This window comes from Stylophora pistillata, chromosome 4 (genome assembly GCF_964205215.1).
Source record: "Stylophora pistillata chromosome 4, jaStyPist1.2, whole genome shotgun sequence".
NCBI classification, from domain to species: Eukaryota; Metazoa; Cnidaria; class Anthozoa; order Scleractinia; family Pocilloporidae; genus Stylophora; species Stylophora pistillata.
Window position 1 is genome coordinate 12331286 of NC_142522.1, and position 16086 is coordinate 12347371.

Consider the following 16086-nt stretch of genomic DNA (forward strand, 5'->3'; position numbering starts at 1 on the left):
ACGGGGAACGGTGAACGGCGAACGGGTGTACAGCGGTAACCCACCAGAGAATTCAAAATGGCTGAGTAAACGATGTTTACAAACAATGATTTTATCGCTAGGTCGCCGCTTGCAGCGAAATTAGGCGACTCGCTTTTATTTAACTATTGCCCAGGCGAAGCCACGAAGCCTAGTATTCCGAGGCGAGAATTTGAAGTCAACGTTTCTGCAATGGCTGCCACCATTTTTTCTGACGTCTCTCTTTGTTTTTCCTTCCTGAAATCTGCATCTTTTGGCAGAGTTTGGGTACGTTGGTTGTTTGCATTGCCCAACAGCATTTTTTGCAGATAAGTAGCAAGGAGGTAATATCTTAGATTAACAGAAATGAGCTGGGAAACGTAATAACCAGCCTAGTTATTAAAATTACTACATGCAGATATCTGCATAATAACATCAGGAACATATCTTTGTATCGACCCATAAACTTCCATGTAAACAATAGAGAAATCAAACATTGACAGAACTTTTAATAACATTTAATTTAACAGGAAAACATCAGTTATGTCTTCAAGAATGTAGGTGTATGAATTCACATTCATGCTAATGCTTACAATAATATTTACACTGCATTTATCATATTCAAGAGAAAGCGATTCCCATAATGGGCGTGAAAGTCATTCGGCTGTTTGCTTTACAACATTATTGATATTGCTAGGTTGTAACGGTGAAGATATTAGAGGTAAACTTCATTACCTTGAAGTACAATTACTCTATGAATATAAGAATAAATGCCGCGAGCTTGTAGTTCTGAGTTTATTGTTCAAATGTTGTGCATGAATTGAAAAATACTCACCTCTCCGAGGATTTGATTTCTATGCAACCTGCAAAGTGTGCCAGACAAAAACTAAATTCATGAGGCACTCAACATTTCAAAGTAAATCCGTCAATAAAACCTACACTTAGCGTCCATGCTTTTTGCTCCGACGATTGCGTTCGAAGAGCACGTGCTCAAAACTAGTTGCCAGACCCTTTTAGTTCCCTTTACTCCACCATTTTGAATTCTCAGGCGGGTTACCGCTGTACACCCGCTCCCTGTTTCCCGTACCTCGTTTTAGTAACATCCCTCGGTGCCACACACCTCACTGATTATTTATTGTCAAAATGAAATAATATATCAATTGACGATAAACATTAATTGCAGTTTAAGTGACAAACAGCATTTCATGGAACATACTTTTCCAATCTGTTGTTGGTACTAAGAGCTCACTCACGCATTTTTTTAAATAAATCTTTAAAATTTTTATTGAGGTCACAAAAAATCTTTAAAATTTTTATTAAGGTCAAGTCAACAAAAAAAAGATATGTCAGTTGATGATAAATTCAAGCAGCAATTCTAGAAACAAAATTCAATTTTGGAGCATATTGTCAGGTTTTAGTCTCTTGAACTTAAACAATGTTAGTACTTGGGCTCGAAGATCCAAACTGAATCACTTGTCTAATTTGATGTTAACGGCAAGAAGAACTTGCGGAGTATACTCTTTTAATTTGGATCACGATTCATAACAATTAGGCTCAGGCTAAGGGATTAGCCATTTAAATTGAAAAGAAGAGATTCGTATATGTTAAGACATAAGAGAATTAAACTTGTCAGAGATCTCGAAACATTCTGGAAAAAAAATCAACAAATGATAATTGTGGAAGCATACTTAAAATTGTTTTTGTTTATCTCAAGGGATGAGACATTAAGCAATTGAGCTCCAAAAACTTTAGCGAAGGAGGTAATAATGAAAGAAATTATCAGACTCAACTTATCAGAGATCTAAAACAAAATTCTGTAACTTACTTTGAGTAACTTAAATTGTTTTTAGCCTGAACATCCGAGACATTCAGGCTCCAGGTTGATCGAAACTCGTTATCAAATGAATGCCTTCTTGAACATCTCATGGTCATCATCCTGGCATGTTATACAACAGCAAAATGATGCCTTAAAAGAAAATCTCCTCGCCTAGTATCTGCTGTAAGTGCCCATCAGTTTACCCTTGAATAAAGATTGCCTTGCTGAAGTAAAACATCCCGAAAAAATTACAAATTATCTTCTAATATCTTGGCCAAGGGTAGTATTACATCCACTTGAAGGTTACAAAAGTACTAATCGTCGTGCGAAACCAGCCTAGATTCAGACAATCATTTTGATGCGAGCAGGAATTTAAAAGCAATTTCCGGGAAATTCATGCTAAGACATGCTAGGCCGCAGACTTGTACCTTGTAAAATGTCTGCACTTTAGCAGTAAGAAATCTTTTTACAAAGATCTAGGAAAAATTGGATGCTCAGTATCATTCTTATCATTATTCTCTACTCTTATAACTTAAAGATAATTTGATAAGCTAAACCGTTCCTATGGTTGCTTGAAAGGTCAGATGGATTGTCATAACATGCATTCGGACTACAGGGTAATTCTTTGACACTTGTGAGACAGATAAAAAGATTCATTGTAAAATTAATTAATCAAACGAAAAGTGCAGAAACAAGTGAAAGCCACCTCAATCAGAAAGAGATCAAAGAAATCTGACTGTGAAAAAGATCGATTCTTTTCTTAATTTGCAGTTTTTCTCCATTATTGACCGAGCTAGTTTCGAATTGAAAACATTTGGTAAATCCAGGTTAAATTGTTCAACACAAACGATTAGGCCTACGATCAGCGTCAAGATTAGTCGACACATTTTGTCGGAAGAGTTCTATTTATGCGAAGAATGACATTCTTGTTTCTACCACACTATAAATCATTAACAGCCCTCCCCCCCCCCCCCCCCCTTCTCCATTCAATATAATCTGAATACGTTCATACTTATGTGCTTTTCATTCTTAGTAATAAAGTTCATCGTCTGGATCGAAAAACTTACGTAGAGCCGACATTTTCTGCTGACAAATTCAATGTCCTTTGGTCTTATTGAACAAAGGCATTAGGAAATTTCATTGTAATAATTAACGAAGCATTCGAAAACGAATTGTGTATTTAATTGGGAATAACCTAGCTAAATTTGACCATTGGCCTTTTAGCTTAGGACTACACGGGTATTTGACAAGCTTACTGTTGTTATGCTAATTTAAAAGCAATGTTTGCCACTAAGAGATATGGAGCGATAGAATTGCTTCATTTCAAAACTAAAGTTTGTTTTTATTTCAACAAACTTTTAGGCATAGATGGGTAAATGCATTAAAATCTATAAACCAGCCTAGTATTGGGTGTTATCCTTTTTTTTTCCTCTCCAGTTCACTTCGTGATTTCCAAGCTGTTTCATCTTGTGCTTGGCGTTGTCCTAACTGAAAAAAGGAGAGACGGTGTGAGTATATGCGTACCCTTTGACTTTTACATTGTTATTTGACAAGCTAAACAACGCCAACAATTATAAAGTGCTTCTTTGAAATTCGTATTATAACACCAGCATAAACAGACCAGTAATCCTCTTCTCCTTTGGCCGGCGATGTCGGAGGGTAACGGGAAGCGTTTAAAACACATACACTTTAGGTCAACGCACTATGATCACATAAACTAGTTGAAAAAAATGTATAGGAATGAAAAGAGAAATATATATATATATATTGGCGATAAGTACACAAACAATAAAGTGTGAACTTCTCGTGTTGCCACTAAAGTTACGTTCAAGAAGAACTGTCATGGCGGCGGCTGCCGCTGAGGATTTGTTCTCATTGTGCTATCTGCATTACGCTCTTCCTTCTTACATTTGACTCTGTGAATTGATTTTACAAGACTCACAACGAGAAAGATTAACACTGCATTACTATCCATGCATGCATATATCTTTCTATAGGTTATTTACCTGAAGAAATGTAAAAGCATGAATTCTCGACATGGTATCTGAAGCACTTGATCCAGTACCGGAAACACTCGCTGAAATGGACAGAACAGACAATATCCAGATGGTAGTGAAGAAATAACGTGTTTTCCGACTCTGCAGAAGCTAAAAGAGACTTTCAAATTTCTTCTTGTTCTTGAGCTCTCTCCACGTGCAAGAGTAGGCGCAAATATGAATATTACTTGTGAAATTTAGTTGTAATTCAAATGAGTTGTCCGACTTCAAGAGGCGGGTTCAAAATAATCGACAACAAGTTCTTCAGTCTAATCCAGACTTGATCCATTCAATTACTGTACAGTTACTGTATAAAACAAAGTAGGATGCCTCGCTTTAGACATATTTTCAACTTAAGTAAATGAGTTCAATAGAGAGTTACAAATAATGTTGTAATTTTAGAAACATAAACTCGAACGTAACTTCATTTGAACTTAAACATCTTGCATTTTTGAGTTTTTAAACCATAAAACCTGGGCTGTATGCTTCTGGTCATTGACTATTGGTTAACCAGAACTCCGCGGTATATCGATCTGTTTTTCTTTTCCATGGGCATCTCGAGTCGATAAGGTGCTGCTTTTTTTGCAATCTGAACAAGATCAGCTTCGAAGAAATACGTTGCAGTCGAAGGAAGGTGGCATAGGGTTCATAGGTGACGCGTGATTTAGGCCAAAATTGATATGTGATGCGTGAATTTGGTAGAGAGGCGAGCGTGACTCGCGAATTTTTCTTTCATTTCGCGAAAAACTTAAGATTTCCCTGAAACTTAGTGCATAAGAAGAGAGATTTGAAGTTTTCCCTTTTACATACGTGACGCGTGAATTTTTCTAAAATTTGTGCGGGGAAACTGGATCAGGGCCCCCCTTTGCTACCCTCACAAAGGAGGGTATATTTCCAAGGTCTATTCGTGTTCACTAGCCTAGTGAGGGAGAGAGGGGGGGGAGCCAAACTTTAACATGGTTAAATCTTAGATATTGACAAAGACTCGAAAGAGATTCTATACCTTCACCGCACTTTAACTTAGCCAGATACAAACAGAATTTAAAAGAAGAAACTGAGTCATTGAGTTGAAGAAATGATGGTCAGTTTATAGGTCTTTACTCTTTCCGTGTGGATTCACAGCTGTACGGGGTGAAGTGAAATGACCATCAAAAAAGCAAATAAACAAACAGCAGAAGCGACAAGGAAATTCTCTTGAATACAACTAGTCGTCGATATTTCATGAGGTTCGTGAGTTTCTAGGTGTTCACCATATATTTTGTCAATCATAGTTTCGTTAAAGGACTAGTTTGCCCGCTTTGAAATTTTCGCAGGTCGATTTGTGTTGTTGGATCGGAAATATTTCACTTTCGTAAGTTTTATCGTTTCAAATTCATTTGTTGTGGAGTGGTATGATCGATATTTAGTCAAACACGCATACAAATGATTAAGTTAAGCAATATCTTAGTGCTTTGGTGAAAGGCAAGAAATGATCATTACCATTGCTGTCTACCTCCGAACCGTTTTGACAGCAATTTCAAAACATTTGCTTCTACCATGAATATAAGACATATTTTTTGTGAGTACTCCATATCAGACGTGTTATATTTCTACACCAGAGATGTATGTATGAGCCTTGTGTTGGGCAGTTTCAGCCACAACCCTTAGATTATATGACTGATAGTTTTCCACTTAGATTTGGTGAGATTGAGAAGGATAATTTCCAAGATAAATGCGATTTTATGTCTGCCTCTTTCTCATTGCTTAAGCTTGTCTGCTGACATTCCATTGTCTTAGGACTGAGATAATTCAGTTCTGATGAAACCTATTTGATCTGTAATCATGAGTGTCCTTGTGGATTCTCTTTCCCCGATAGCCTCAGTTATCCATCCAGCTATACCTCACTACCTCAATAAGATTTACTTCTTCCATTAGCAATAAAAACCATCCCACTACTTAAGATATTGAGATCCGAAACCCTCTGGCCTAAATTTTGATTAATTCACTACACACGACTTCCATTCGGATCAAGATATTATAAATAGTCTGAAGAGAAATTCGTTCTCCTTTTTAAACTGCAATATCTCGAGCTTGCGAGCCAACTTTTCTCATCTGCTTGATATGTCTGCTGAATTATATTTCCGGCCCAATATCTAACATAAGACCAGATAAGGGTAATTGAGACGGAGCTAAAGAATGGCCAAGAACCCCGGCTTCCTTAATATATATATTTCAGGTTGCAGTTTTTTGTCCAAACCAGTTGGCTTCCGATATTAAGAATTGTCTTGGATATTCTCATCATACAGATCTCTCCACACAGGTAAAAATGACAATGAATCTTTATGGATTGTAATGCAAAGTGATTCAGTCCACAATACAATCTATGGCGGAGTATTTTTTTACAGACACCTTCACGGCAATTAAAATACCTTTCTATAAAATCGTATTCATCGTGAAAGCAAATAATGTTTTCTATTGAAAGATTGAACCACCTCAAGTTTGAATCACATCCTAATACAGACAGTTTCCTAAATAAGGTAGTTTTGATTTTATCAATTGAGTTTCGAGGATTAGCCTTCGTCGGAACGAATGGCGAAGGGCTAATGATCGAACGTCAGCTTTGAAACTATTTACGGTGGCTAATTTACATTATCAACTCAGTTGATAAAACCAAAATTACCTTATTATACTCTCCAACGACGTAGCACCAGAATTTCTTTAGAAAGTTACCCCACTTTATTCAATTTCCTACATAATAATACATAAAACATAATCAAATTTTGCAGCCAAACAAAAAAACAGATCACCCAAAAACTCTCAAGACAACATTTTAATCTATTTAATTTCCTTGAGCACTTTCCTTTCATCAGTGGAATTTATATGTGACAATCTATCTGACCATCTACCAAATTTTCTCATGGTCAGTAGTTTATCCTCTGCACCAACCAACCTCAACGTATTCAAACGTGACTATTCAAATTTAGATAAAAAAGCCTTGATTACTAACATACAATCAGTGCAATCAAAAAAATTTACTGCTATGGAACCAGAACAGCCAGTAATTATCGAACACGTTTGGATTGTACAAATCTCAATGAGAAATTTACAATCCTCTATCAAGGTTCTAAGATTTGAAACTCTCTTCCTGTATCAGTCACTCGTTCGTCAAGTTTTCTTAGTTTTAAGACGAAAATGTAAGAGTTTTTACTTAAATAATCATTGAATTGGTCAAGCCGCTCTTTCGCAGCATTTTAAAATGTTGTATGTGATGTGGTTTTTCTCATAAGCCAGGAAGTTTCCTGAGGTCTCCTCGCCCCATAGTTATAATGCTGTTAAGTTATGTTATTTTTTTTTTGTTTTGTTTTTTTTTTGCTAAAAACGGCAAATAAACGGGGTTATGGCTGGTTCTGACCCACGCAGTATGTTTGATAATTTCCGCGGTAAGATATCTGAGGTTATTGATCTACTTGTACCTATCACGCGATTTCTAACCAAGAATCAAAACGTTGCAATTAACCATGGAAGTTAACATATGGAATCAAGACCTCTATTAGAACAGAGAGTGGTTTATTTAAGAAGTTCTTAGAGAAGAAATCTACCTACTACCACGCAAGAAAAACATTTCGCTCGTTCGCTGCGCTTACTCGTAAGATGTTGTCCGTGCCACTCGAACATAGAATTCATATCGATTCGTATCTTCTCGCCACCGTGCAATGTCTGATTAAAATATGTTACACATATCATACATGTGTTTTTCATACATATAACATATGTATAATATGTAATGAACTTCTCCGGTCCCTATAAATGAGTTATTTTGAACTATAGAACAGGTTGTTTCGAATTGGTCTGAACATCGAGGCTACTGCTGTGTCAGTGTAGAGAACAATGGAAAACCGTTTTGCTTCAATTTGGCGATATTTTCGAGCTGGCGATCCAGGGTTTGAATTAACAGAGACTGTATTTAACTTACACAACCGGAGAACAGCATGTACCGAGCAGATTTACGTACAAGATTCCGGGCAGAATAATTGAACAAAAATAAAACGAGATCATTACAAAGTCGAGAAAGAGAGGCGGGCAGAAAATGCTCAGTTATCAGCAAAGCAAATCACCAAGACTTACGCTACTCCACGCTTAAAAATAATTCAAAAATTAGATGTAGACTTTGTTCCGGGTGAATAAGCCATTTGAAATTTGAACAAGTCAATTGAAGTGGAAAGTAGAGAAGGCATTCAAAATATATCATCCCGCGCATTGTTTTTAAATCAGGAAAGGTAATGAAGTATCTTTTTGATTGAATTCGTTCTTCGGTTTTTTAAAGCTGAACTGTGTATTTTTTCTTGTTATCCAGGCCCTAAGAGTTTGTTTCGTAAGTCTCTCAGTGCAGTTCTCTACTTAAGCACTAACTCAATAGCCCATAATCGGCGAAACGTTGATTTAGGAAGGTAAAATTAAATTTTGACACCGGGCACTGGCATGAATGGGCCGAGCCCAGTAGATCTTGTCGCCGTGACAGTCGAGAATTTGGAAAGCTTGAAAAATCCGCAAAACTTTCTTGTTTTTGAATCGGTTTGAAAGCTTTACATTTCTCGGAATCCGAAATTTTCCCTCTGACTAGAAAGGATAAGTTTTGTATCTGTGACCGTTGTCGTTTGCTTGAGTGTTAAACGTCATTGGTTCCATCCATTGTACGTGAACTCGGGAAAGCTTGCGCCGATTCTAAATAAGTTGAAGATTTAGTTTCCAAGATTGACGATTTTTTGTTTTGAAGGCTTACGAACCGATTCTAAATAAGTTTAAGATTTAGTGTCCAAGATTGAAGATTTCAGTACTGGGTAGTTTTGTTCCATAGGGCATCAAGATCAATTTCACGATTATGCAAAAATATTCGAGAGTACATTCGGCACTAAAAGATAATTCTTGACCGGCAAGCTTGAATTTGAATCACAGCTCGTGTAATACAACTAGATAGTCGCACCTTTAACTTTCCAAATATCATGACACAGCCCCTCAAAACCTGCTTGCATTCATCCACGTCTGTACTTTGGGGGTTCACCAAACCATGATTGCTCTTCGCCCCGACCAGAGTTAACTCAAGTTTGCCCTGAGTAAACTTTTGAAAATTGAGACGCTAAATGTTTTATGCAGACTTAAAACAAAAAAACTACTTTATGATGTTTTCTTTTTTTGTTTTTTACTTTTTTTTCGGTTTTACGTTCAAATCGGCTGCTTGAGGCAAACAATTTTGCAAGGTGAACCGATGAAATTAGTTATTGTTCCCCTGTTAGTTGAACGCTGCGGGCGTTGGTTGAGTGGAGATAACGCAAAAAAGCGTGGGTAGGGATGACAAAAGGAGCAAAGTGTTATTCCATGCGAGCAAACTTCGCTAGAGGTCTCTGACTGACAACCGCGCCAGACGAGAAACAAAGTTTAAGTCTTATCCTTTTCCGGTATCATTAGAAGAATTCATTTTTTTAAAAAAAAAAATAATGACCTGTTCTTCGCAAAGTGGGCCTTTCCCTTCGTGGACGTATGGTATCGAACTCGAGATAAGCCTGATCTTACTAGTGTATCTAGAGCTGCGGATCTTTTATGTTCAAATTTCTGAGGCTTGTTCAGTGTAATGCCAAAAGGGGAACCCTCAATTGGGCCACCAAGAAGCAAAATACCTTGTTATTACATAACTTGTAAAAGATACCATTAACCCCAGGTTCAAAGATTACCCATCAAAATGTCAAATGACTCATTCGCTCTCTCTTTCCTACTTTCCCTGTTTCCTGAACTGTTTCAGTTCAGGAAACGGGAGCAACACGCGAAGAAACACTTTTTGTGAGAGCGAACCCACTGCAAAGTCGCAAGAAAAACTTGCATGTTCTTTTTGAACACGTTTTGGACAGAACCCAAAGGTATGAACTTGTATCAGCTGGAAAAGTTTCGACCGATACCACGTGTTGTTTGTACTGTGCAATGTTTCAGAAGTCCAAAAGTCGCCATGGCTTAGGGAGGTTTTTAGAGATTTGACGCCAATCAAACAGATAATTGCGGGCAAAATAATCTAGTAGTGGGCGTTATAATTATATAAAGCGATTTTGGTCCTGACTTAAAGGATGCTCTGTTGGTTTATTATATAAGATGATTTAAAGAAAACAGAAGGAAATATAAATATGACTTAGGATCTTACATCGCCGCTGAAAAATTCCAAAGAACTTTGTACCCTGAAGTAGTCTAAACACTTCTTTTTCCGCTATCCGCATTACTAAAAAGTATATGTTTGAGGCCACTTGAATGCCGGATTGTTTTGGTTTAATTTATCAGGAATGTCATCAACAAAAGTGGAACCAAGATATTATTTTTTTTTTATATTTCGGTCAGTTATTTCTCAAGCGCAGAACATTTGGAAAGAAGCAGGTTTTATTTCGCTGATGCCAACCATGCTAGCTTAAGATCTTGCCGAGTCAAATGAAAGATAGAAGTTTCCCAAGTTTTTGCGGTCCCTCTTCTATTTTTCAGGGGATTCCAGACTTCACATGCAGTAAAAACATTTCAGAACTATCGGTTATTGACGTGTTATAGTTATAAACTTCTACCTCCGATTTGGCAGTTAATTTATAAGAAAAATACAGGGACATTGAAGCTTTTTTTCCCTGAGAATTAATATCGTTATCTGCTGACCGCAGGTCCAAGCGACTGCGTTTTTATGAGCGATAGCGATGGAAAGAGAAAATCTTAAATGGGATGATTGATGATTGAGCTGAAAGGTATTAGAATTAATTAATGAGTTATTGCCCTGACAATGGGATGTGCATTTATCAAGGAATAAAACGGAGGTTTAAGCTGTAGTTAGCTTAACGTTGATAAAGCCTCTGTGTCCAATTTGCAACAAAACAGTTTAAAAAACTAACCATCGATTGGAATAAAAGTGACGTTGAAACGGTAAGCGCCTAAGCTAATTTCCTGTTGTTTACACGTGCTAGAATGAGCTGGCACGATTTTTTATTTTGCATAAGAACATTGTATGTTAAAGTACGTGACTGAGGGATAGAAGGAGAGAAAGAGAGAAATAATCAGCCTATAAATAGAAGAAATTAAGGTGAATAATGAGAAAATCGTGAAGGAGACTCAGGAAGCCTTGTCAACAGAGAACTAAAAGGTCAAGAAGTTGGTTTAAGAGGTGAACGTTTTTAAATGGTTTATTTTGAAGCGATAATGGTGCTAAAGACGCTATCCTGTATTTAACAATAAATGATCATGCAATATTTCTCCTGCAACATGCATGCCAAAGTCAAGATAAGACTAAAAAATTGCGCAGCCTAACTTCTAAAATACCTATTTAATACCGGGAATTTTGTTTACTGGCATGCTGCCATGTTTGTCTCTTGGTCTCTTGCACTCAATCAAAAAAAATGAAGTCCAGATTCATTTGTGACTGAATGCGTTAAAAAGCGAAGTAACTCTAGCGAATCATTTTTTATTGCCAGTATCTAAGGCAAGGGAGTTGATGTGTGAACTTTAGGACGAACTTCATTTTTTCCGTTCAGGTGTAATGTAATAAGACTCTAGAAATGCGTTTAAGAGTCATACTGGCGTCCTTAATTTTATCATTATCTTTTAAGTTTTCCGGTTAGTTTTGAGGGGGAAGTTTTAAGATATATGAGAACGTACCGGGGTAAATTTTGGACATTTTTTTTTCTAAGAATTTAATTTTATTACCGCATAAAATATGGAATTTCTCAGAGGCGCTTAAATATGCCCGAAGAAACGAATCAGCAATTAGCGCCGGCAACAAAATGTGATACTATCTTTTGTTTTGCCTATGGTTCAAGGATGCGCAACATTTGGAAATAAATTAAGTTAGTCTATTTACAGTTTTTCGTTGATAAAAATGAAAGCTTTGGTAGATGTTGACGTAAGCGAGGGATAGTATCGCGTCAACGCCGGCTCTAAGACACCTCCAACTCAATGTCATTATTACCAGGAAATTTTATATCCTTTCAAAAACAAAGTTAAATTTGCATTTTTTTAGTTCAGAGAACAACAATCAGGTGGGTTTCTTTGCACAAACATTCGCATAAGATTTTTCCTTAAGAGGGAAAATGTTTTGATATCCAGAGCTGTTGATCTATTCGACAAGATTTGGTCGTCTTTACAGTCCAAGAGCCAATTATATGGACGACAGGTGTCTAGACGAGAAGATAGGCAGATGTCTTGAAAAATAACCCGAAACAAAAAAATGCAGTATCTGTGGAAGTGAAATGCCCACTATTTCGAGCTCCGAATCGCTCCCATCAATGTCGAACACGATTATGATCTAGAGAGGTTTTTGAGGAAGGTTTCGTCAACAGAAATGCACGACACCAAGTTCTACCTCTAAAAGTATCACGTTCTAGAGATTTCTCAGTTGACCAACCGCATGTGGTTAAAAGATAGATTTCAAAAGCTTCCGTATACAAAGTGCTAACATGGTGGAAAAAATACGATAGTGAGAGTTCTGCAAACATCGATAAAATGAACTGAGTCAGAGTTTGGAGGCTAGTTGAAGAGAAGGTCTTGTGTTTTCACTCTAATCCTTTAAAAGACAAGTTAAAAACAATTCTCTTCTGCACTTCTGTGGCAGGCATAAAATCAAGGAACTTAAAAACTTTATACGATGGTGTCGAAATTTTCTCCTTTCCCGTTCGTCAATGTCAAACAAAACAATTAACATTTGTGTTGATTAAATTACGTAAAATCGATTTTATTCAACACTTACTCCGTAAGTGACGATTTGATTGGGTTTCATCAATTATCAAAGGGCCCTTTGATATTTGTTGCATGACATTTATAAAGCAGTAGAAAATCCGCTTCCTTCAACACCAGTGGTCACGAATATTTATGGTAAATTCCATTTTCGTGCAAGAGTACACCCAGCTTATTTTTTATATCCATAAGAAGCTGTTTATCTGACTGACTTTAAATACCACAATTTCTTACTCTGCAGCAGACAAACAAGGAATTTGTGATGTTTGTGTTAGCTTCCAGACATTAGTTGTTGTTGTTTTGAAACCAGTCGCCCAATAAAGTTCTGTGTTTCGGATAATACAAAATGAGAGAAAATAGTATCCATCTTCCGAAAATTATCATCTCTTCAGCAAAATTGTGTGTTTAAGCAAATCGATTTTCTAAATCGTTTTCCTGAAAAGTTCCGGCAATTTAATGCCTTGAGAAAAGCAAGTTAATAGTGATAAGCAAATACTCCAAAGGCTGTTTACATATGACACAAATTTTTCCTGCATCCCTTTAAAGCAGGATGCTAAAGTGCAGAAACAATAACACTTAACTTTATCTGCGTGTATCTATTCCGGAAATCGTTTTGTTTTGCAATCTTTGTCCCATGACTATTTAGGGGAGGTACGTTCGACATCTAAAGTTATTAACCAGGAATAACTAAACGTGCAGGCAAGTTTGAGCATTTGACCTCGAGAAAACGCCGGTAAATCTGTTCGTCTGCCCTCAAAGACCAAAACAATTCAAGGTAAGAGATAGAAAACTGTAAGTGTTTCAACTCGATTCCAATTAACACGATTTGATTCATGTCAAACTAAAAAAAATATTGTCATTGTCTGACGGAGAAATTTAAAATTAACTGCGGAAAAGTGTCTATCACTTAAGTATGTCTTTTGTGTTAGCCTTGTACTTGATGTAATTTTTTAGTGAGTTTTTCATTTCAATTTTAGAGCTTAAGTATTTGTACAGAGGAACTTGAAATTATTTAACATTTCGTGTGTGAAATTCGTCTTCAATTTGAAGTGGCAGTTTAAGTCGACAATTGTTTGTACACTTGAAATATACGCGGACAAGCTCAGAGCTCAGCAGGATCAAATGCATTTGGTTTAGGTTGTTATTAAATGTTTCGTTACTGTAATAGCTTGGACTTCCCTTTAGTAGAACTGAAAGCAAAAGCAACAGTAATTTTCCTTAATTGACCAAGCTCGCTCAATTTTTATCTGAGCAAGATTTTTTTTTATGAGGGCGCTGCGCTCTTGGGAAATCCCAAAATTTGAATTTCAAAATACATTAAGAAACTTAAGCTTCAAGGCTTTTAGGATAATTTACGTAAGATATAGAACATACAGCTGCAGAATATCAGCTTACGAATTCTGCGACGTGGAACTAAAATTTCAACCAATTGGGTTTCGCTTATGCCATATCTTCCCATTTTGAGAACAATGCTACCCGAGAAACGTCAGCTTTTGTAATCGTTAAGGTGGCCAATTTACCATTTCAACTTTGTTGATATATCCAAATTATTACCTGAGAAACTAATTGGCAAATGACAGAGATGCCGCATATATTTGATTAGTTTGTCCTCTTGCTGATGAAAAGAACTTAAAGTAGGTATCTACGTGATCTAATAACCCACTAGTGCTGACAGTGCAGGTAGAAATTATCGAGAGACTAATGCTTTTGCTCCGAATTTCAAATAATCAAAGCACGTGCCTTTTAACTGGATTCGACTGATTGGAACGTGCTGTTTTCAAGACGAATGTTATCTACATGCTTTCAAATTTTGACAAACAACTAAAGTTATAGTCCTGTTGAGGCACTTGATAGCTGATCATCAGACCAAGGAAAACTTATAAATAGCAAATGACGTCATGTTCTTTCTCAGAGGAGATCACCCCGGGAGTAGAGGGGTTTTTTAGAAGGTACACATTTTCCCGACACGCAGAAAGAGTAAATCTGGAATCAGAGGACATGGCTGTCAATTTTGCTGCAAGAACTACAAGCTTTACCTATCTACTAGGAAGAGTTTGCCCCATAGGTTGTGAGTTTCATTCGAAAGGCATATTTTAGGAATAATCTACTTTAAGGACCTCAGCTACGGCTAGAAGAAAATTTGCAAAACAACGAAAAAAGACACGCGAAAGCAGAACAAAACATTTGAAGCGGACCTGACTAAAGAGCACTGCTTGTTTGTGTGATATCATAGTTTATCAACAACGGCTTCAATTTACAAAAAATATTGTCGTCAGAAGAATGAAAACAACAGTTTGAGTTTTTTGCTTATATCGACTTTCTCTATTTTCTTGCAGATGAACACCATTCAAATGGCAGGAGTTGTTTTCTACATTATGCTCAGCATTACTTTAAGCAGTAGCAGTCCATTGGAGAGAATAAAACGTTCCCTACAAGCCGCAGCTGGTTACTGTCCCCCCGGCGTATGGACATGCCTCACAGAAGAGCGCGACCATAAGAGGATTGAAGAACCTAACCAAGAGGACTCTTCTGTTGGAGCTGACAGAGTCGCTAGGTTCGCTCGCGCCTGCCCTCCTGGAGTGTGGACCTGCATTCATGCAGGAAGGCTTCGTGCAGAGAAAAGAAATATAAAGTTGGAAAAAATGTCGAAGCAGCGAAGGAGAGTCCAGAGATCGGTTAAGAATTGTCCCCCCGGAATCTGGATGTGTTAAGCCAACCGTCTACAATCCGCCTGAAAGTCTTCAAGATTATTTTGACGAAACGTAGAATGCGACGAAAAGGACCTTGTTGTAGTTTTGCTCATTAACTTAACAATATTAGCTTTCCAATTTAAAATTATTATCATATATTTAAACCTATTTTAAAGCACACCTCTGCTAAAGGGTTAAAGAACTGAGTTTTATTTAAAGCGTGTATTCAGTGTTATTACTTGTCTAGTTTGTTAAGCCCATAGGGCGAATTACCGGATTAAAAACATGGCATAATAAGTTTGGTGGTCTTTGTCTTTAATCGGAAAATAACATTATGGTGGGAATTCCATTGTGTGACATTGCATTAGCCTTCCGGTCACGCAACACTAAATTCGAGACAACCCTACATTAGGCTTCCTCGCTTGTGTACTTCTAAAAGGTGATTGGAAAACGTGGGCATTCTTTTATATTTTCATGAAAAGTGAAAGCTTTACAGAAAGCTGAAAACAACCGTGAACCTTAAATAGCTTTCCTCAAATGTCTGCCATACATGTCTAAAAAACCATGAAGATTGTTTCGAAAATCCCCACTCTTAAAAAATTCTCCATTTTCACCACCAGTCATTCCTTGGTGAGCGTTTGGAAATACTAATTTTTGGCGTAGATTTGTCTCCCTCCCTCTCAAGGCAAATTGATCTTACATTTGAAAATTCATGCCATCCAACGTATGGAAAAAGCTACCCACGGCTAGTGTAGCGGATTTCTGTAACGTTAGGCTTTAGAACACACGAATCAGTGAACAGTTAGGCCCGGTTCAGACGCGGAACTCT

General features: G+C 37.1%; 1 protein-coding gene and 1 long non-coding RNA gene across 6 annotated transcripts; one reads left to right on the forward strand and one right to left on the reverse strand.

Moving 5' to 3' along the window:
- Window positions 1-489: 489 nt before the first annotated feature.
- On the reverse strand, window positions 490-9148 carry LOC111334079 (uncharacterized). Of its 2 annotated transcripts, none has more exons than XR_016000112.1 (3): window positions 8810-9148; window positions 3820-3890; window positions 490-3301 (listed from the first exon to the last, which is right to left on the reverse strand). It is a non-coding gene; the product is annotated as an uncharacterized LOC111334079 (long non-coding RNA). The 2 variants fall into 2 exon arrangements; XR_002695203.2 differs by having other exon boundaries at window positions 3820-4156; window positions 8810-9144.
- Window positions 9149-9600: 452 nt separating this feature from the next.
- Window positions 9601-15555, forward strand: LOC111334077 (uncharacterized). 4 transcript variants are annotated; one of them, XM_022939770.2, is made up of 2 exons: window positions 9601-9737; window positions 14904-15555. In XM_022939770.2, exon 2 carries the CDS (start codon window positions 14904-14906, stop codon window positions 15276-15278), a length of 375 nt encoding a protein of 124 aa, XP_022795505.2. In that variant the 5' UTR covers window positions 9601-9737; the 3' UTR covers window positions 15279-15555. The 4 variants fall into 4 exon arrangements, with proteins under 4 accessions (XP_022795505.2, XP_088613407.1, XP_088613405.1 ...); XM_088757281.1 differs by lacking the exon at window positions 9601-9737 and adding an exon at window positions 10978-11002; XM_088757279.1 differs by lacking the exon at window positions 9601-9737 and adding an exon at window positions 13184-13342.
- The last annotated feature ends 531 nt before the right edge of the window (window positions 15556-16086 follow it).

Excerpts from the sequence above, each read along its gene's own strand:
- LOC111334077 (XM_022939770.2), top strand. The coding sequence starts at position 14,904 with ATGAACACCATTCAAATGGCAGGAGTTGTTTTCTACATTATGCTCAGC.